The sequence below is a fragment of the Mirounga angustirostris genome, unplaced genomic scaffold, assembly GCF_029215605.1.
Source record: "Mirounga angustirostris isolate CCGP_5_RB_7025 unplaced genomic scaffold, mMirAng1.0.hap1 SCAF_4, whole genome shotgun sequence".
NCBI classification, from domain to species: domain Eukaryota; kingdom Metazoa; phylum Chordata; class Mammalia; order Carnivora; family Phocidae; genus Mirounga; species Mirounga angustirostris.
Genome location: NW_026991712.1, coordinates 161,434,341 through 161,456,373, shown reverse-complemented (window position 1 = coordinate 161,456,373; position 22,033 = coordinate 161,434,341). Strand labels below are relative to the sequence as shown.

Here is a 22,033-nt window from a genome sequence, read left to right as displayed (position 1 = left end):
CACTAAAACAAGTTTACTTCACAATTGGGACCTCTTACTGAAGAATGTAGGCCAAATGGTCACCTATCATGCTGCCCAGCAGGATGGTGTTTGTGGCAAAACCCAAGGCTACCTGGAAGCAGTAGTAGGAGCACAAACTGAACAGGAGGCCCTGGAGGCCAGATTACTGCCTCATCCCAGAAAGACAAAGCCATTGGTCGGGATCCATCAAAGCAAAACCTACCTTTCAGACATGCACATATGCAATAGGGGGTCTACAGCAGATAGGAAAATTAGGAAAGTAGCAGTCACAGTGGCCAGTGTGGGGGGGAATGCTAATGGCTCTCGTTAGAGCTTCCCTACATCTAACTGACCTCACTGAGTATTCACTCTTTAAGGGGATCTTTTCCTTTTTGCACAAACACTAGTCAGCTGCCCCTCCCCACACTAGTCAGCACTTAGGCTTGAGTCCACATGGGTGGGTGGGACCTACCGTGGGTAGGTGGGAGAAAGACAATCTCACAGCATCACAAGTTCCAAGAGGAATGGTGGGCAGCAGCACCCAGTTGCATCACTTCCCCCCCCCCCGCCTCCCAACCCACCACCACCCGAGGGCAACATAGCAGAGACAGGGATCAACTGGTACAAGAGCTGCTATGTAGAACCTGCCCCAACGCACTATTCTGGAAAGGAAAACCCCTTCACTGCCCATTCAGAAAACACTGCTGCTTCCACAGGACCAGCACTCACTCGCTGATGTGTGAGGGTCTGGCTTCCAGAGCTGCTGCTGGCCCCAACTTCCCTATTTCCTGGTCTCGCCCCAGCACACCCTCTGCAACTACCTATGTTTACCTCAAAAATACTGATACAAAGATTCCTGTAGCTGCAAATGGACCTGTAACACAAGGTCCTCTGCCAAGAAAAGATAACCCTTTGAAATGGGGCTATATTTACAAATTTTATTATTTTTTATCCCAAAAATACATACAAATGAAAACCTGCTATTCAAATGCAGGGAGGCCTTCGCCTATTTACATCACAAAACATTCTCATATGAAAATCAGTATGCAGCTCTTTCACTCACACTTTTATACACACACACACACACCACACACACACACACACACAGTACATGTAAGTAGTTATGACTTTGCTACTTACACATATTCCTCTGTGGAAAATTAGGAAACAGGGCAACTCCCTTGCTTTCCGGCCTTGGGAAAGTAAATACAACCTCTATGAACATTTTTTAAAAAGATGAAATGTGTCAACTATACAACCTCCTTTACACATATACATACATTGTTAGAATAAAGCAAGGACCGTGCTACATAAATGACACTGTTTTGCAAAGAAGGAAAGAGATAACATTTGAATAAAAATGCAAAGTTGAACAGATATGATGATCAAAATTGTTATGTACATGCTCTATGGAGAAATCAGAATTCTCTCACAGGAAACCGATCCATGACCCATTTTAGCCTCTCATGACGTTATATCAGCACCCACTGGCGGTAGCCAGGATCTTCCTGTACAGTTGTAGGCTTCAGCAGGTTCCATAAAGCATCTGTTTAAGTCCAACAGTTAATAATGAGGTCATGTGGTAAATTCCCACCCCCCAAAAATGAAGTGCAAAATCAACTTCTGTGACTCAAGAGCTCAACCAGGTCAAAGCTTTGGTATATAATGGAGGCTGTTTTGGTGACAACCAAAGCTTAGTAAGATTCTCTGTTCAGGGGTTTGCCCCAAAACCCAAAACAAACCAGTCCACAAAGCTTAACAACTATATAAATAAAGTAACTGTACAAAGAGAACAAGCCACAATTCCCCTTGAACCAAGGGTTTGTAGTTTCCTAGGCAGCAGTTCTGAAAGCACCAACTAAAGCCACGATGCTTCTACTGAAACACGATGTGTTGGGTGAGACTGTTTTGAAAACAAATGCCCACAGGCAAGGGGCTGTTGTGCCACAGAAAAAAGTTCAACCAAACAGAAGTCAGTTTTCTTATACTATAACAGAAGGTGATCAGCAACAGAGGAAAGACTTAAGGCATTAAGAGGCATTACAGAGAGAACCATGGTGCTCTCTGACTCAATCCCAAAACCTTTAAAGAAAGGTCTTTCCAGAGTTTGAGCTGTTAGTTTGCTAGCTGTCAGATACTTCCTCCTCCTCCTCGTCATCCTCATCTTCTTTCCTGTCTACTTCAGAGGTGTCGGAGGACTCATGAAGCAGGACATACTCTCTGCTGCTGAACCCAAATTTAAGTACATCCTTTTCCTTTAGTTCATAGTATCTCTGTGGCTCGATGCGCTTGTTGTTCAAGAACGTTCCATTGCCTGAGCCAAGGTCAATGATGTAGGGCCTCACCCTTCGGCCAACTGTCCCATCAGCACGGGTATATTCCACAAGCCTAGCAGAGATAAAAGAGAGAAGCTTGTGAGCAAAATTCCACCTCAGACCATCCAGCATTTTGCCTACATGATGTAAATTACCTGGCTTGAACACAGTTCAAGTCCAAACTCTAGGAAATCAAGGGGAAGGTATGGCCTTGGATCTGGAAATTGGGAGCAAGTTAAATATACTTAAGAGAAAAGGTGAGAACTGGTTGCTGAGGGAGTAGGGGAGGGAAATTCGTGGTAGATTAAAAATTTTAAATCAGAATCCAAGAACTCTTGCCATGATTAAGAAAACACGTTTTGTGTTGTTTATAATCAAGATAAACCTATATTTCAACATATTTTAGCTCCTGTCCCAATGGGAATAAAGTAGTGGATTTTGATGTCAGAGTCAAGGCAGGATTCAAAATCTGGATCTCTGACACCAAATGTGATGCTTTTAGACACATGTAAGTGATTATTCAAAGGGTGGCTAGATTCATAATCCTAAAACAAAGATTAGATCTGAGGAGTATGGGATTCTTCTGCATACACGTGTACACAAATGTTAGTAATCCTGAGACTCTCAGCTTCTACACACACTTCTGGTTCTTCCTGCAAACGCATACTCACCGATACTGAAAGACCGCGTGCTGTTTCGAGCAGGAGGGATGATCGATTGGGATGTCCGCTATGCGGCGGTGCCGGCCCAGGAGGTAGGCACTCTGCCGATGGATGTACATGACAGGAAGCACCTCGTCATTTTTAAAGGGGTAGAGGCGCCATCGTTTTTTGGGGATACGTGCTTCTGGGGGCTCACTATACTTAATGACGACACCCCGGAAGGTGTTGGTGTCCTCAAGAAGTGCCCCAGAGAGTTCAAAGCTTGGCTTTTCTTTAGCAGGTGCCTCTTTGTCTTTACTGTTGCCACCAGGTCGGGGAACCAACTCCTGAGACTCATTACCACCAGCACTAACTTCGTTCTTCTGGCGATTCTCCCGTCTTCGGGCGTTGTAAAACTCCCGCTCTGCGTCCTGAGCCTGTAGATTATGAATGTCTCGGTCCCGTCCCTGAGCCTGCCCACTCCCAGGCCTCTCATTAGAGCTTCTCCTCTGGTGGGAATGGCCCCTGTGTCTGTCGTGGTCACTGTTTCTAGCTCGCCTGTGTTCCTGGCCCGATGATTCCCGGTGCTGCCGTTCCTCCCGTCCTCTCCGGGGATGATCCTCACGTTCCTGAAATTCAAAGAGATCCAGTAAACGAAAGGCAGTCCACATTCTGTGAACAAGATGCATTCAAAAAGCCATTTGTGATTTGGACTTTGGCATTCAGAGCAAAATGTCCCACAGAAACAAGGTTAGCGTTGTATTCCCTTGCAAGGTTGTATTCCCTTGCAAGGCTACACAAACTATTTCCACACTGTCACCCGACTACAGTTCTAACGCTGCAAGTCCAGGTTCAGAGCCCTAGAAACTTGAGGAACTATAGGCACACTCATTGGGAAGCATATACAGAAAACAGAACTAACAGAGCTAAGTAGTCATGTACAAGATAAACATGTAAAGAAAAAAAACTAGTTTTCTCTTACGTCAAAAATGAAAATGTAATAACTTTAAAAGATCTCATTTCAACAGTAACAAAAATTGTTCAATACCAAGGAAGACACTTAAGTATGTAAGACATGTAAGAAACCTGTAAAAATTTATTGATATTTTTTTAAAGATCTCAAAAAAATTAATAAACATATCATGGTTTCTTGGAAAAGACTCAGTATTGAAAATCAGCCTTGTAGAAACTGCAACACATAACATCTACTAATATACCAATAAGAAAATAAATCAGTAAGAAAGACAATTCAACAGAAAAAAAATGGGCAAAGGATATTAATAATTTTCCTAGGAAATAAGTATCTAATGAACACATGAATATAATAAACTTATCCTTACTAATAACCAAAACATCAGAGTTCAAGAGGAAGTCTTGCACGCTATGAGCAAGGCTACCCCACCTGGAAAAGATAAAGAGGAAATCCTGAGCACTGAAATCTCACTGCCTCCCCTGCTCCCAAGGCCTTCTCCCTGCTATACACAGGGGTCAAGTACAGGCCTGCTTGTTCAGAGCAGGACTCAGTTTTTCTAGACTTCCTAGCCTCCAAAGACAAGCATCAAGAGGAAGGCTCAGACACCCATCCCTCCTACCTTAAGATACTCACAAGCTTGCCAACACCACCTACCAAACTAATCTCATTATGCCCTTTATCCCTCATTAAATGAGTCACTAAAAGAAGCCACGGACTCTAGGTCATCACCCCCACCTCCCTTGTATTCTAATCCCCGTAAGACTGTACCTCCACTATTCCAATGACCAATTATTTTCAGTCCTCATTTTATTTTTATTTTATTTTATTTTTTTAAAGATTTTTTTTATTTATTTGCGAGAGAGAGAATGAGAGACAGAGAGCATGAGAGGGAAGAGGGTCAGAGGGAGAAGCAGACTCCCTGCTGAGCAGGGAGCCCAATGTGGGACTCGATCCTGGGACTCCAGGATCATAACCTAAGCCGAAGGCAGTCGCTTAACCAACTGAGCCACCCAGGCGCCCCAGTCCTCATTTTAAAGAGGCATAGACCGTGGCTCCTAGGTGGCTCAGTCAGTTAAGTGTCGAACTCTTGATTTCAGCTCAGGTCATGATCTCAGGGTCGTGAGACTGAGCCCCATATCAGGCTCCATGCTCAGTGGGAAGTCTGCTGGAGATTCTCTCTCCCTCTGCTCCTGCCCTACCCCATCGCACAGGGTAAGTAAATAAAGATGGGTAGACCAGCCAAAATTAGTAAAAACCATGGAAAAGGATATGACTAATCATATAACCAAATAACACAAAATAACTAAGATTTCAATTATTGGTAAGTAGGATAATATATATGATATGGTTCCTTTTTAAAAAATTTTTTATAAGATTTTATTTATTTGAGAGAGAGAGAGAGAAAGCATGAGCAGCGGGAGGGGCAGAGGGAGAAGCAGGCTCCCTGCTGAGCAGACAGCCCAATGCAGGGCTTGATCCCATGGATCATAACCCAAGCCGAAGGCAGAGGCTTAACCAACTGAGCCACCCAGGCGCCCCATGGTTCCTTTTTTGAATTAAAAACTTTGCATGGAAAACACACAGAGATGCATGCTAAAACAAAGGAAAAAAAGAGAACATAAGTATAATAGAGTCTTGAAGTATAAATATCAAGTTATTAGAATGGTTGCCTCTGGGGACTTAGGAGATTTTTTTGGGGGGGAGCCTGCAATTTTGGGGATAATGGGAGAAGTAAACATACACTACATATCTCATACTCTCACTTTTTACTTTATGTACTTCTGCGTTATTACAATGAGCACGTAATCAATAAATTTATTTTTTAAATTGTGGTTCAGGTGTAGAGAAGAGAATGCCTGCAAGCACAAGTGATGCTTAAGTCAGGGGCTGCGTGCATTCCTCCTTAGGATTAACCCTTGTGAAAGTCACTTAGTGTCAACCGCCTGTCAAGCCCTTTTGCTTGAGAGCCATTTCCAAGTTTCCAGCTGATTAACACACAGAAATTAGCTTTTAAGGAGATAATTTGAGGTAAGGAGGGAAGTTAACATAGATAAGCAAATGAAGATACATCAAAACAGCAATAAGCACAGAAAAGTTCCATTTTAGGGATGCCTGGGTGGCTCAGTCGGTTAAGTATCTGCCTTGGGCTCAGGTCATGATCCCAGGGTCCTGGAATGGAGTCCCGCATTGGGCTCTTTATTCAGCAGAGAGCCTGCCGCTCCCCCTGCTTGTGCTCACTCTCCAATTCTCTCTCTCTCTGACAAATAAATAAATAACATCTCTAAAAAAAAAGAAAGAAAGAAAAGAAAAGCTCCATTCTAAAAGTCCCAGGATTTATTGTAAAATGTTGATTTAGAAACCACAGGTAAAGAGCTGCCAGTTGTACACTGGAAAAAAACAAAAACCAAAAAAAACCCGAAAAAAACCACAAGTGGATGACAGGCCTCATCTGGGTGGTGTGGTTCTGGGAGCTGCATTCTGAGATAGCTAAAGCAGTACCTGATCAATTCACACTGCACACCACCCAGGCTGTCTGGCTTTATATCTTTAAAATACTAGAAAGCTGGCCCACAGTCTCTCAAAATAACAGGAAAATCCATTTTCTTTTTTTAAGATTTTATTTATTTATTTCACAGAGAGACACAGCGAGAGAGGGAACACAAGCAGGGGGAGTGGGAGAGGGAGAAGCAGGCTTCCCGCCAAGCAGGGAGCCCGATGTGGGGCTCGATCCCAGGACCCTGGGATCATGACCTGAGCCAAAGGCAGATGCTTAACGACTGAACCACCCAGGCGCCCCAGAAAATCCATTTTCTTTTTTCTCTCTCTTATTTTTTTAAAAGATTTTATTTATTTATTTGACAGAGAGAGACAGCGAGAGAGGGAACACAAGCAGGGGGAGTGGAGGTGGGAGAAGCAGGCTTCCCGCCGAGCAGGGAGCCCGATGTGGGGCTCGATCCCAGGACCCTGGGATCATGACCTGAGCCAAAGGCAGACGCTTAACGACTGAGCCACCCAGGCGCCCCGGAAAATCCATTTTCTTTTTTCTTTTAATATTTTATTTATTTATTTGACAGAGAGAGACAGAGACAGCGAGAGAGGGAACACAAGGAGGGGGAGTGGAGGAGGGAGAAGCAGGCTTCCCGCCGAGCAGGGAGCCCGACACGGGGCTCGATCCCAGGACCCCAGGATCATGACCTGAGCCGAAGGCAGACGCTCAACAACTGAGCCACCCAGGTGCCCCAAAAATCCATTTTCTTAATGTCTATCTGCACACTGTAACACAGAGTTTCTTTAAAAAGATTGAATGCTTGTCTCTCAAGATAAGGGGCAAAGCAAGGGTATCTGCTCTCACTACTCTCATTCAACACAGTGCTGGAAGTCCTAGTTAGTACAATAAAGCAAGACAAGGAAATACAATGCATAGAGATTGTAAAGGAAGAAATAAAACTGTCCCTATGTGAAGATATGACTGTCTATGTAAAAAAAATCCCAAGAAATCTACAAAAAACCCTCCTGGACTAAATAAGTTGAGTTCAATGAGGTCACAGGATATAAGAAAAACACAGAAAAATGAATTATACTTCTATAGATTAGCAACGAACATGTGGACCAAAATTTAAACTATCACTTATAATCATTCCCCCAAAGAAAAAACTTTGTGTAAATCTAATAAAACAGATATAGAACTTAAGTGCTAAAAACTACAAACGCTGAAGAAAAAAAATCAAAGATCTAAATAAATGACTTATACATTGTTCATGGATTGGAAGATTTGATATGATAAAAAGCCAATTTTTGGGGCGCCTATGTGGCTCAGTCGGTTAAGCGTCTGCCTTCGGCTCAGGTCATGATCCCAGCGTCCTGGGATCGAGCCCGACATCGGGCTCCCTGCTCAGTGGCGAGCCTGCTTCTCCCTCTCACTCTGCCTGCCGCTCCCCCTGCTTGTGCATGCACGCTGTCTCACTCTATCTCTGTCAAATAAGTAAGTTCTCTGGGGCGCCTGGGTGGCTCAATCGTTAAGCATCTGCCTTCAGCTCAGGTCATGGTCCCAGGGTCCTGGGATGGAGCCCCACATCGGGCTCCCTGCTCAGCGGGAAGCCTGCTTCTCCCTCTCCCACTCCCCCTGCTTGTGTTCCCTCTCTTGCTGTGTCTCCCTCTGTCAAATAAATAAAATCTTAAAAAAAAAAAAAAAAGGAAAGGAAAGGAAAAGTTCTGGAGTTCTGTCCCTCAGCAGTGGGAATGTACTTAACACTACTAATAGTACATTTTTAAATGGTTAAGACAGTAAATTCTAGGGCGCCTGGGTGGCTCAGATGGTTAAGCGTCTGCCTTCGGCTCAGGTCATGATCCCAGGGTCGTGAGATCAAGCCCCACATCGGGCTCCCTGCTTGGCGGGAAGCCTGCTTCTCCCTCTCCCACTCCCCCTGCTTGTGTTCCCTCTCTCGCTGTGTCTCTCTGTGAAATAAATAAAATCTTTAAATAAACAAATAAATACATTCATTCATTCATTAACAACAAGAACAAAAAAGCCAATTCTCTGAAATACAGCCTCCTGCAATTTCTACCCAAATTCTAGGAAGATTTTTTTTTATATAGACAAGATTGTTCTAAAATGTATATGGAAAGGCAAAGGAACTAGTATAAACAATTTTTAAGAAGAAAAGGAGAAGAACTCGTCCACCCAATTTCAAGACTTACTATATAGCGACAGTAATCAAGACTGTGTGGTACTGGCAGAATGACAGAGATCAATGGAACAAAATAGAGAAGCAGAAATAAACCCAAACACATATTCCCAACTGATTTTTGATGAAGAAGCAAAAGCAATTCAAGGGAAGAAAGACAGCCTTTTCAAAAAATGGTGCCACAGCAAGTGAACATTCATAGGCAAAAAAAATGAACCTCAACCCAAGACTCACGCCTTATATCAAAACAAACTCAAAATAAATCATGAACTTAAATGTAAAACTTTGAGGAAAAAACATACCTTCGGGATCCAGAGTTAGGCAAAAAGTTCTTAGACATGACACCGAAAGCACAATCCATAAAAAGCAAACTGGAGGGACACCTGGGTAGCTCAGTCAGTTAAGCCTCTGCCTTCAGCTCAGGTCATGATCCCAGAGTCCTGGGATTGAGCCCAATGGGCTCCTTGCTCAGCAGGAAGCCTGCTTCTCCCTCTGCCTGTCATTCTCCCTGCTTGTGCGCATGCTCTCTCTGACAAATAAATAAATAAAATCTTTTAAAAATAATGAAAAAAACTTAAAAAAAAGGAAAAGTTGATAAACTGGACTTCATGACAATTTAACATTTTTACTCTGAGAAAACCCCTGCTGAGTGAATAAAAAGACAAACTACAAATTGGAGAGAACTATTTGCAAACCATGTACCCAAAATGGTCTAGTAACATAGAACTCTATAAACAGAACACTTAAGAAGGCAAAAAAATCCAAGTAGAAAATAGGCAAAAGATTATGAAGCGACATTTCACCTGAGAGGATATACAGAGGGCACGTAAGCAGATTGCTCAAAGGGAAATGCAAATTAAAATCACAATGAGAGGTAAAATCACAATGAGATGGGCACCTGGCTGGCTCAGCTGGTAGAGCATGGGACTTTAGATCTCAGGGTTGTGAGTTCAAGCCCCACGATGTGTGTGGAACCTACTTAAAATTAAAAATAAAAAGTAAGTAAAATCACAACATCACTACACATCTATTGGAATGGCTGAAACAAAAAATAACGTCAATACCAAATGCTGATGAGGATGCAGAGAAACTGCATCATGCACAATACAGGTGGGAATGTAAAATGGTACAGTCACTGTTAAGGACTGAATCGTGTCCCCCCCAAATTAATATGTCGAGGTCCCAACCACCGTCCTCAGAATTTAACCATTTTTGTGGGGTTTTTTGCTTTTGTTTTTGTTTTTTATTGAGATAAGGTCTTTAAAGACGTGATTAAGTTAAGATGACAGCAAATCCCTAATCCAGTATGACTGGTGTCCTTATATGAAGAGGAAGAGACACCAAGGATATAAGCCCACAGAGGACTGGCCACGTGAGGACAGAGACAAGAAGGTAGCATGTGCAAGCCAAGGAAAGAGGCCTCAGAAGAAACAAAACCTGCTGACACCTTGATCTTGGACTGTAGCCTCCAGAGTTGTGAGAAAATTAATTTCTGTTGTTTAAGGTATCCAGTCTGTGGTACTTTGTTATGGAAGCCCTAGCAAACTAACATAGCCACTCAGTTTGGCGTGCAATTACCATACATTCTAACAATTGCACTCCTGGGCGTTCATCCCAGAAAAATGAAGAGGTGTTCACACAAAAACCTGTACACAAATGTTACATAGCAACCTTATACATAACAGCCAAAAACTGGAAACAACCCAGATGTTCTTTAATGGGCAAATGGTTAAATCCACAAAACTGAGTATCACTCAGCAATAAAAAGGAATGAGCTACTGACAGATACAACAACCTGAGTGAATCTCCAAAGAACGGCACTGAGTGAAAAAAGCCAATCCCTAAAGGTTACATGTATGATTCTATTTACATAACGTTCTTGAAGTGACAACATTATAGAGACAGAGAACAGATTAGAAGTTGCCAGGACTTGAGGGGTAAGGGTGGGAGAGAAGTGGGTAAGACTACACAAGGGCAACATGATGGATCCTTGTGGTGATGGAAATGTTCTGTATCGTGACTATAGCGATGTCAGTATTCTCCCTGTGATAGTGTACTGGAATTCTGTAAGATGTTACCAGTGGGAAAAATAGAGTAAAGAGTATACCTCTGTATTTTTTTTTAACCACGGAATGTAAATCAACAATTACCTCAAAATAAAAAAAGTTTAACAAAACAAGCAGGGAAAAAAAAAAAAAAAACAGTTTCTAGAAAAACCCATCGCAGATACAGGTAAACACATATGATTATGTATTTGTTATGACGGGAAGAGGTTCTAGATTTGGACCTGGTATCTAAACATCTCAATCCACTTACCTGTTTCACTTTGACTGTTGAGTGGTGAGGACTTCGGCTTCTCTTACTCCGAGGAGACTTGCTTCTTCTCCCTGAGGACTTGTTTTTCTTTTTGGCTGGGGACCTTTTCAGAGCATGGTACACACAGGGTTTTATCTCAATTTCCCTTCCCCCATATAAATTCACTTCAAGTATCAGGCTTACCTACTAACACAAACAGCACATTTGTGAAGGGCTCTGCTTTTCATATTAATGGAGGCGGGAGCTTCACTCTCCAGCCCTGACATCTTCCTTGCGTTCCAGACCCACATACATGGCTGCCTACTGAACCTTCTCACAGAGCATAACGCTCGCTTCCCAACCCCTCAAAACCCTTTCCTCCCACAGTCTCTGCCATCTCAGTAACTGGTACCACCATCCACCCTGTTCCTCAAGACAGAAACCTAGAAAACACCCTTGACTCTTTTTTCTCTCACCACCAATAGCTCCCCACTCCCACCCGCCACAACCACATCAATCCATCAGGGAGTCCTCTGGCTCTATCTCCTCCCTCTCCCACCTCACTCCTACCACTGTCCTTGATCAATAGACAATTGTCCCCCCTATTTCTAGAACAATCACATTAATTCTGCTTCAGGTTCTTTGCACGCATTGTTTCCTCAGCCTGGATCTTTAGGAGGCTAGATTATTCTTATCATTCAGGTCTCAACTCAAATGGCACCTTTTCAGAGAAGGCCTTCTCTCACTTCCCTTCAAACTCTATCACACTCCTGTTTTAACCTCTTCTTTAATCTAATACTTGTTACTAACTGAAACTATTTTATCTGCTTGTTATTTTGTCTCAAGGCGAGAGCACATCAATTTCGCCAGGGCGAAGACAATCTATCTTGTTCACCCTTGAGGCCCCTGTACCTAGGGCAGTCTTTAGCATGCAGTAAAACTATGCTGAAGGAATAAATTAACGAGTCCAGCTTTCTTCCAAATCCCTTCCAGGTAGATCGCCTAGGCTCTCAACGTGGAAACCTTTGGGGGCAGATAATTGGAAAGCCAACGCCAGCACTCCATTTGCAGGCAGATGGGGAAATCCTTTTATTTCAACTCGATCAGTGCTATCTGCTGGGCCCTACTCGGCCAAGAGCTGGGCACAGAGATGAAGAGGCGGGATCCTACCCATTAGGCATCAGGCGCTTAACGCAAGTGACAGGTACCAGAGTAAACATTCTTCAGCACAAGCACCACCGGCACTTCCACCACCTTAAGATTAAATCCAAGCTGCAGCGCGCAGCATTCAAGGTGTGCTTCTGACGCTAGCCCTGTCTTTTCTCGAAGAGCCAGACCCAAGTCCATCCCAGGCGCCTTTCCACTTACCGGCTACCTCCTCGGGCTCGGTTCCCGCGGTGACCAGGGCGGCCCGGCTCGCCGGCCGGAGGGGACGCGCTACCGCCGGAGGAATCTGGGCGGCGGTGGGCGGGAGGCGCGGCTTCCGGGCTGAGGCGCTCCTGCTTCACCTTCACCACCACCGCCGCCGCCACCACGTCCCCGTCGCGGTGCCTCCGCCGGCTCCCCCGCTCCCGCTCGCTCTTTACCTCCTTCATGCTGAGATACGAGCAGAGCAAAGGAAAAAGATCCGTTGCGCTCCTCTCGCTGAAGGAAATGACGGACTTGACCCCTGGACTTCCGCTTCCGGGTGCGCGCTCTCCCAGAAGCCCTAGCGGCGGAGCTAAGCACGTGACTACGACTCTGCAGCGGGCGGGGCTGTCAGGACCGGCTCGGGTGGCGGGAGTTTTAAGTGTCAAAAAGAAACTTCTGGGAAAAAGCTCCCCTCGAGGCTGTTTGTTGCCGCATTATTAGTAATTACTAAATACGGAGACAATCTGAATGCCCAGCAGTAGGAAACTGTTTAGGCAACTGATGAATGGTCTGTCGCCATTCGTAACGCTGTTTATAAGTTCTGTGACAGATGGAGGAATCCCTGATTTGTTCAAGGAAAGAAGCGGGATAAATAATGGTGCGCAAACTGTGATTACATTTAGGTTTGGAAATACGAAGTTAAGGAGAGAGGGAAAAGCAATCACAGATAGTAGCCCATGGGCAAGTCATTAGTATGCCCCCCTCTGTTCTTGAACTTTGTTATGCTGTCATTTCAACATTTAACTAAAAACACTTTTTTTTTTAAAGATTTATTTATTTATTTGACAGAGAGAGAGAGACACAGCGAGAGAGGGAACACAAGCAGGGGGAGTGGGTGAGGGAGAAGCAGGCTTCCTGCCGAGCAGGGAGCCCAATGCGGGGCTCGATCCCAGGACCCTGACATCATGACCTGAGCGGGGCTCGATCCCAGGACCCTGACATCATGACCTGAGCGGAAGGCAGACGCTCAAGGACTGAGCCACCCAGGCGCCCCCTAAAAACACTTTCTTTAAAATATTTTTATTTTCAAGTCATCTCTACAGCCAGTGGTGGGGCTCGAACTCACTACCCCCAGATCAAAAGTCTCACGCTCCACTGACTGAGCCAGCCAGACGCCCCCAAAACAAATACTTTTTAAAACCTGGGAACTCCAGATGCCTTCCTCTGGGAATCTTCCCCAAGCCTTCATTGAGGAGTCACATGACTCCCATTTTGCAGGTGACAAAATTGGGGGTCAGCTAAGGGGATCTGCCACTTCATTCAAATTGCGAGCGAGATGCAGCGCAGGGACTCGAACTCCTGTTTTGCATGTTTCCAAGAGTATCAAGGCGACCTGGTGAGCAGGAACCCAGATAAGGTAAGCACAAGGAGAATTCTTCACGGAGGCTGAGCGGAAACTCCGTGCTGCTGGCCCCGCCCCACTCCGAAACCCCGCCCAGGCCACGGGGAGGGGAGAGGAGGTTTCCATGGTGACGGCAAACAAGGCGCACACTCGAGGGGCCGCGGCCGGGCTACTACCACCGTCGCCGCCATGATCCCCCCTGCGGACTCTCTGCTCAAGTATGACACCCCGGTGTTGGTGAGCCGGAATACGGAGAAGCGGAGCCCCAAAGTAAGGACGGGTCTTAGGGGGCGGGGGAGCCCGGAAGCTCCGATGGGGAAAGATCCCTGCGATAAGGATCCCGGGGCCCGAGAGACGTGGGCTGCAGCAACTGGGAGCAAAGGGAATTGGGACGGGGGAAGGAAGATGGGAGAGCGGCACAAGAAGCGCAGATGGGTGACCCCAGAGAGCAGATTTAGGATGAGGAAGGAAGTCACAAAGATGGATGGGGCTCACTCTTTTTCATAGTAGTCTGGTCCAAGAATAGATCTGGTAGTGCTTGCTCGCTCCATCACTAGAGGGCTGAGCACCTGTGCCAGAAACATTGGTTCCAGGAGATACAGGCCTTGGGCTGGGATGGGACCAAAGACTTCATGGCTTCCTTCAGCTGAGACATAACTTCTGAGAAGGGAGATGGGGAAAGTGAGCTAGGAAGAGGGAAAGGGTGTTTAGAAGACCTGGGGCAACCCAGAGGGCTTGGATATGTGGAGTTCAGTGTCTGAATCACCTCCTGCCCTAACTTGTCCATTCTTCTCAGGCACGGCCACTGAAAGTCAGCCCCCAGCAGCCTGGACCCTCCGGTCCAGTCCCACAGCCACCAAAGACCAAGCTCCCCTCAACTTCTTGTGTCCCAGATCCTACAAAGCAGGCAGAAGAAATCTTGAATGCCATCCTACCCCCAAGGTAAAAACATAGGTGCAGTGGCTTCGAGAAGGCCCAGGCTTTGCATCCCAGAACTTGGGAATGTAGGAAGAGGCACCCTGTCTCTCTGTTCCTGGCCAGGATTTCCTCCCAGCATCCCAGAACTCCTAGAGCTTGCAGATGGCTGGATCCTGGAAGGGTGGGGGGAGACCTCTTCTCTATCCTCCTCTTTTCCTGAGTGCTCAAACAGGCTCCTGGCTTTAAATACCACCTACATGCTGATGGCTCCCAAATGTGTATTTCCAGCCCTGTCCTTTCCTCTAAACTCCAGACCCATGTATTTTACAGCTTCCTCATTATCTTCATGAAGGTGTCTCCTGGGCATCTCAAACTCAGCATGTCCAAACTAAATCATGATGTCCCCCTCTCCCAACCTCCTCATCCCCAGTCTTCTCCTTTCTACAAGTGGCTCAGGCCACCCTTCATTCCTTTTGGTCTCTCACATCACATGTCCTATCCTTCATCAAATTATTTTGGCTCTACCTTCAAATTTATATCCCAAATCTAACCACTTTCCACCCCCTCTGCTTCCACCATTTTGTTCCTCGTCACTGTTTGTCACCTACAGTGGTCTCCTATCTGAAAACCTTGCTTCCATTCTTTGCCCCTACAATCTATTCTCCAAACAGCCCCAAAATCCTAAGCCAGATCATGCCAGTGTTCTGCCAGGAACTCTGTAATGGCTTCCCTTGTCACTCCAACTAAAATCCATAGTCCTTACAATGACCTGCAAGAATTGGCACGATCTGGCCCCTCATATATCCATGATCTTGTCTCCTGTTATTCTCCTTCTTGTTCAGTGTGCTGATGCCACCGGGGCCTCTGCTGTCTCTGGAATACTTCCATCACCCTTCCACCTCAGGGCCTTGACAGTTGCTGTGCTTACAGCCAAGGATACTCTTCCCCCAATGTCCACATCATCCCCTTCTGTCTCTTTACTCAGGTCTTGCTCAAACGTGATTTCCTCAAGGGGGCCTTCTTTGAGAATCCTTATAAAAGAGCACCTTCTCCCTTCTTCATCATCCCCTTACCCTGCTCCCTCCTTCTGCAGCCACGTGTATCACTATCTGACATGCTTAGTCAACTATTTTTATGTGAGAAGTTGACAGCCCAGTTTCTAAGACTGTAATGAAAAGAGTGACTGCCGTCTTGTCCGAGATGGAAGTCAAAGAAGGGAGGGGGGATTTTTCAGGTGATTCCCTCCCGTCAATAAATGGAAATCCATTCCCCATGGTGATTCTGCCCTTCGGCTCCCTCCTTGTGATTCCAGAACCTGGCCAAGCCTCTGACACAAGGTTTATTGGGGGGCGGGGGGCGGGGTGAGCGGGGAGGGGACCACATAGTTGCATGCCTTCAGGAAGCTCCCCACTGCACACTTTTGCCCCTTTCTGGCTGGCACAAGGTTTATGGTGCCCTGTGTCTCCCACCCCACAAGTCAGTGGGGAATTCTCACTGGGCTTTCTTTTCCAATCAAGCAATAAGGTCTATGAATCTGTCCTCAACCCATTAGGAGGGTAAGATCTGGAACATGGGTGGTGATTGCACAGAGAGCCATAGGAGGGTAGAGATTGCCCAGCTCCCAGGTAGAGGCCCCGTGGAGGCGGCTTAGTGGGTGTGGCTATGGAGCCCCACACTCCCCAAGGAAGAGAGAGGGATGGAAGCTTCTGGTGGGTTGGTGACAGAGCTGCCCCTTTGTTCCTGCTCAGGCAGAGAACCCAAAGGGCCATCTTTGCTCACGTCCCGAGGCCCCTCTAACGGTAGGTTTGCTCAGCCTGGCTGTGTCTGTGCCACAGGGAATGGGTGGAGGACACGCAGCTATGGATCCAGCAGGTGTCCAGCACCCCCAGCACCAGGATGGATGTGGTGCATCTCCAGGAGCAGCTGGACCTGAAGCTGCAGCAGCGGCAGGCCAGAGAGACCGGCATCTGCCCCGTGCGCAGGGAGCTCTACTCGCAGTGTTTCGGTGAGTGGCCTGGCGCGGGCTGGCGTTGGGGGGGATACGCGGTCCTCTCCCACCTCCTGCCCTTCCCCTTGAGCACAAACCCAAGCCCTGAGTATCCCTGAGCTGAAGCCCACCCCATCCTGGAGTCATTTTTTCTCCCCCTCCCCAACCCCCACCCCAGGATCTGCTAAATGCGCCCCCATCCCCGTCATCTGCCAGCCAACCCGACCCCCCAGTTCCTAACCTCTTAGCAAATGTTTGAAGACGAGAACTTCCATTTTGAATTTTTAAAAAAAATAGTTTTTTGGGCGCCTGGGGTGGCTCAGTTGGTTGGGCGACTGCCTTCGGCTCGGGTCGTGATCCTGGAGTCCCGGGATCGAGTCCCGCATCGGGCTCCCTGCTCGGCGGGGAGTCTGCTTCTCCCTCTGACCCTCCTCCCTCTCATGCTCTCTGTCTCTCATTCTCTCTCTCTCAAATAAATAAATAAAAAATCTTTAAATAAATAAATAAATAAATAAATAAAATAGTTTTTTAATCAGAAAGGCTAAATGTTCTGTATTTATATCCATCCATCAACATTCAGCCCTTGGCCCAGAAAAATATTTCGGGATAATTTGCCATTAACTGACAGTCACAAAAGATTTAAGTGATAGTGTCAAATGGCTGTCCCCCAGCCCAAACTCACTGGCGCGTGTGGACTCTGACATTCAAACTGCCGCCAAACCTGCGGCCAGCAGGTTCCCTTCAGTCTGAGTATGACGATGGTCAGCACCCATGGAAGAGATGTGTGCGCAAGCTCTGAATCCTACTGTTGGCAGCCCCAAGCCCGTCCAGGCACTGGGGCACACAGGATTTCCCAGCTGCCTTAAAGCAGCCACCATCCTCAGACTGAAAAGTCCGATTTCTCTGACTCGTACCCTGGGGTTTCTACCTGCGGGTCGGTAAGGGGGGCCTCCCAGCTACAAGCAAACCCGAGGGCTCCTGTCTCCCTCCACCCTGGGCTCGCCAACTGCCCATCCTCCCACGTGCCACCTTCAGAGCAGTAGTTGTCTGGCAAGGCTCCTGGGGCCTCTGTCTCCGAGTGGGGAGGACACACGCTACACCGTCCCCGGTAGGAAGGGCGGTGAGCCCCAGACGTGGTGCTGTCTCCCTCCCGCCTGCCCTCCTGAACTCCTTGTTGTGCGCTTTGGAAGACGAGCTGATCCGAGAGGTCACCATCAACTGTGCGGAAAGGGGGTTGCTGTTGCTGCGAGTCCGGGACGAGATCCGCATGACCATCGCCGCCTACCAGACCTTGTACGAGAGCAGCGTGGCCTTCGGCATGAGGAAGGCGCTGCAGGCCGAGCAGGGGAAGTCCGACATGGAGAGGAAAGTGAGTGGGGCTGACCACGAGGCCTCCGCCCTCCGTGAACTCTTCTGTCCAGCTCAGGGCCACAGGGTTGCCATTCCAGACGAAAGTCTGGCCTCCGAGGGGGCTCTGGCCATCCAGTCAGTGGGGACCCCTGGGTTCAGAGTGCACGGGCCCGCCTGGTGCTTGCCAGTCACCAGCCTCCCACTGGGTGGCAGCACAGACCCTGGCACCCTCAGCCTGGATGGCTGCATCCGAGGTCCCCTCCACCCAGGCACTCACACCGCCCTGTCCTCTTGGCGGAGGCCCAGGATGACCCGAGTTTCCGTCCTCAGATTGCAGAATTGGAAACAGAAAAGAGAGATTTGGAGAGGCAAGTGAACGAGCAGAAGGCCAAGTGTGAGGCCACCGAGAAGCGGGAGATCGAGAGGAGACTGGTGGAGGAGAAGAAGCACAACGAGGAGATTCAGTTCCTCAAGCGCACGAATCAGCAGCTGAAGGTGGGCCCCCCCTCCCCAGCCTCCCCCACGGCAGGCCCAGGTGGAGGGGCTCCTGCCTGCCACCCCCCAGCCGTGCAGGGGGCCAGGCGGCTCCGTTTCCTACAGAGGATTCGGCAGACTTGTCCCCGCGCCCTGCCAAGGAGTGAAGGAGTGAAGGGAGCTGATGTGGGGGCGGGGGTGAGGGTTCCCTATGCAGCTTCTGCGTGCATCTGGCCCTGGATTCCCACAACACCTCAGCCCGGCTCTGCAGTGGAGGGTTTGTTTTCCCTTGAAAAAAAGTTGCCCCTCCTGCAGGAGAGGTGGATATGGCAGAAAGTGGAACTTCTCTCCCATGACGGCTGATATTTTGGAGCCTTCCTAGCATGGGCTGGATCTCTTCAGCAGCCTTTCATGGGAGGCCCTTCCCGCCTGCAGCCCTTCTGAGGCATGGCATTTGGGATGGGCAGGAAAGGCCCTTTGAGAGGGAGGAACCATTTCAAATTAGGAACCTTCCCCAGGTGTGTGGTCAGAGGAGCTCAACGGTAGGTGTTTTTCCTCAAAGTCCCTTTGCCAGCGGTTTACATTTAACCAGCTGAGCTGGAGTGGGGCCAGGCGGGTGAAACTCCAGGCTCTCTGTGGGATCTGCAACTTCTCTAAGGCTGGGCCCTAGACCAGCATCATCACCGGGGAACTTTTAGAAGTACAAGTCATTGGGCCCATCCCCGATCGACTGAATCAGAAACGTTGGGGTTGGGGCCCAACAGCCTAACAAGGTCTGCAGGCGATTCTGGTGCTTACTGAAGTTTGAGAACCATTGTTCTACATATAGGACCTAGTGATGTTTGGTGGCAGTCTTCCATGGCCCTGATCAGAGGGGCCCCTGGATGCTGTCTCCCTTTCCTCCCTAGTCTCATGGAAAGCTTACGTTCTGGTGACTGGCAGGCTTCTTGGGGGTCCAAGGAGGACAGGCACTTGAGATAAGCAAGGGCTTGTAAGAACTGCTAGCGCAGGACAACAGGTTTTCCTGTTGCTGAGTTTAACAAAGAAAAGCTAGAAACTTCACAGCCAGACATGAATCTGTTTACTTAGCAGCTCCTGAAGCTGCGTGCCTTATCTGCCATGTTCCGTTATCATAAGCCCGAGTTCCTCAGTTCCTCCTACAGTACCAGCAGCAGGAGCAAAGCGGAACACCTTGGCATCTTTCTAACATTTCCAAGCAACCTGGTCATCCCCAGGGTGAAGGACTCTTTAGGAGTGAGTTATTTTCATTGGCTCCAAGCTGCACTGCAAATAAAGCAGTGCTTGCTGTCCCCAGGATAGACCTACTTAAAGGCCTGTCCACATACCATGATAGTAAATTGTTTTACTGGCTGCCGGAGGAGCAGAGTAAATAACTCCCAAGTGTCTTAAGCTTTACATACAAGATGGACAGCTCCCTACTTACTGGTAGCAATTTTCTCTAATTGGGTGTCAAGTTGTCTAAGTGGCTGAAAAATGGCTGTTTCCAAAACCTCTCGTCCCAGCACAGAGCTCCCAGGATCCCAAACCAGAGAGCCAGATGTTTACCTTAGCATTTCAGGCCTGAAATCTGAGCCATAAAAAACCACTATTTCAACAACTTTTATTCAATTTCCTTTTCAGTGCTTTATATTTTACGCAGAGCCATTATTGTATGGAAACCAGGACAGCTCTGGTTTCTCCTAATGTAGCAAGACTGGATGCCAAGCCCGAAACCAGCTAATCTAGGAAATACGGAATTGGGAATGGAGGGAAAAACACTTGGCGGGGCAGCATTGGATTCTTCTTCCCAGGGACTTTATCACCTCTCAGCTGAAGGCTGCAAGCTTCAAGTATTAATGGAGTTTGTTTTTGTTTTTCAGGCCCAACTGGAAGGCATTATTGCACCAAAGAAGTGATCATTTCCACATGGGTCTCAGCAAGCACTGCTACCCCATCCTAAGCCTGTTGTAATAAAAAAAAGCTAGTTTCCTGAGTGAACAAGCCATACCCTCCCCCTGATCCCCACCTACATGTTTGTCAGAAGTCACACATGGCCCCAGTGGCATGGAACACTTAGGTCTGGCAGCCAGGCTCCTGGCTGGGCAGTGGAAGGTGGTGCAGCCGACGGTCTCTGTATGTGGCCAACCTTGGGATTTGCCAACTCAGAAAGTAAGGCTTTCTGTCATATCCCTCGCAGGTGAAACTGCCTTCCCACCACTGCTCCATACTATCAATTATTTCTAGCTGAATGAGCCGCCTCCCTGTCCCATTTCTGGTCCATGATGCATCTTGTATCTGACCTTGGGCTGCTGTGTGGCCTCAGTCTTTCCCTTGAGGTCTTTCACCATTCCTACCCCAGTGCGGGTCTAGTGACTCATGCTGGAGTTCTGTGTTTATACTAGGTCATTCTACCCCTGCCCGCCAAGCCCACCCCAGCCTCTTCCCTAGTCTCAGACTGCCCAGGTGAGGCAGCAATGGCAGCCAAAGCCAGGGCTTCTGAGAAAGTAAATGTTTACTGGGAAGAAATACAAGTCACGAAGTCCACTGTGAGCTGCCTGCACCTCAGGAGCCCTGATTTGGTTTGTTCATCTTATTCTGCAGAAAATCACACCCTGACCCTATACCCCTCTAACTAGCTATGTTTGATGAACAACTGGAGAGGTACCCAAACCTCACATGCAGCTCTAATTATTAATGAGGAGGCTATGGCCTGTAGACTGCATTTTACTGTTCCTCCTAAGTTAAACTCAAAGTTCAGAGGCCCAGGGCTGCTCCTGGTTTCGTAGACCCAGAAGAGTAAGTGAGCAACACAGATCTTTCATTTAGGGCAATCCAGGGTGGGCTAGCGCAGCAAGATGAGTGACTGCCATCCTTCATGCACGCTGCACAAGCAACACGTAGGAAGGCACGAACGTGTCCGCTCAGCTGGAGTGCCTCAAGTTGCGCAGTATTCCCGAGGAGGTGCCAAGGACCCTCCTCAGTGGAGCTCTGACCCAACATCATCCCTGTTAAGGTTCCAAGGCTCCCTGAAAGAAGGGCAGGCCGAAAAGAAGAGCTGGATTCCGGTTCAAACGTGCCCTGTGCCTCTCATCTCAGACTGGAAGCCAGCTTTTATCCCGTCCCGGTGTTCTGAGGCATTCTAAGACTCCACTAAGATCACCTGTCTGGGCTGCCGTTTTCATGGGAAAGAACTCTGTTCGTTGAGATGTGCCAGTCCCGGGACTCCCTGACAGTAAAGTACCTGTGTCCTCACTGCGTCTATCTAACAGACTGGGAGGGGCAGCTGAAGTGGCATTTTTCCCTCCTATTTTAAAGCCTGGGCCACATATACTACATCCTTGAGATTTTCTTGTTTTCACACCTCTGTTCCAAACTAACTGCCAGTATAAAAGGAATTCCACCCTTTCCATTCTGTAGACCTCATCTCTGTATCTGTCAGAGATCTGCATGCCATGGGTACGCTCTGGAGGAACTAAGAGGGCTCATTTAAGTGTCGGAAGTGCCACTGGACCCCATCACCTAAAGCCTTGGGGGTGTAGGGACTTTATTTTCACCAGCACCGGTGAAGGGTTTCAACTGTCAAACCTCAGAACAAATGCATCATGGCCTTAGAAATGCCGACTGGGCATGAAGAGAAGGAAGA

General features: G+C 47.7%; 2 protein-coding genes across 3 annotated transcripts; one reads left to right on the top strand and one right to left on the bottom strand.

Moving 5' to 3' along the window:
- Positions 1–404: 404 nt before the first annotated feature.
- SNIP1 (Smad nuclear interacting protein 1) lies at positions 405–12,578 on the bottom strand. Its single transcript, XM_045898055.3, has 4 exons — positions 12,278–12,578; positions 10,931–11,033; positions 2,987–3,585; positions 405–2,388 (listed from the first exon to the last, which is right to left on the bottom strand). The coding sequence occupies exons 1-4, from the start codon at positions 12,502–12,504 to the stop codon at positions 2,124–2,126; spliced, it is 1,194 nt and encodes a 397-aa protein (XP_045754011.1). The 5' UTR covers positions 12,505–12,578; the 3' UTR covers positions 405–2,123.
- Positions 9,987–21,892, top strand: DNALI1 (dynein axonemal light intermediate chain 1). Of its 2 annotated transcripts, XM_064589444.1 has the most exons (8): positions 9,987–10,118; positions 11,903–12,113; positions 13,538–13,676; positions 14,458–14,603; positions 16,415–16,584; positions 17,757–17,935; positions 18,247–18,411; positions 20,271–21,892. In XM_064589444.1, the coding sequence occupies exons 3-8, from the start codon at positions 13,596–13,598 to the stop codon at positions 20,304–20,306; spliced, it is 777 nt and encodes a 258-aa protein (XP_064445514.1). In that variant the 5' UTR covers positions 9,987–10,118; positions 11,903–12,113; positions 13,538–13,595; the 3' UTR covers positions 20,307–21,892. The 2 variants fall into 2 exon arrangements, with proteins under 2 accessions (XP_064445514.1, XP_045754010.1); XM_045898054.2 differs by lacking the exons at positions 9,987–10,118; positions 11,903–12,113 and having other exon boundaries at positions 13,541–13,931.
- Positions 21,893–22,033: the final 141 nt, after the last annotated feature.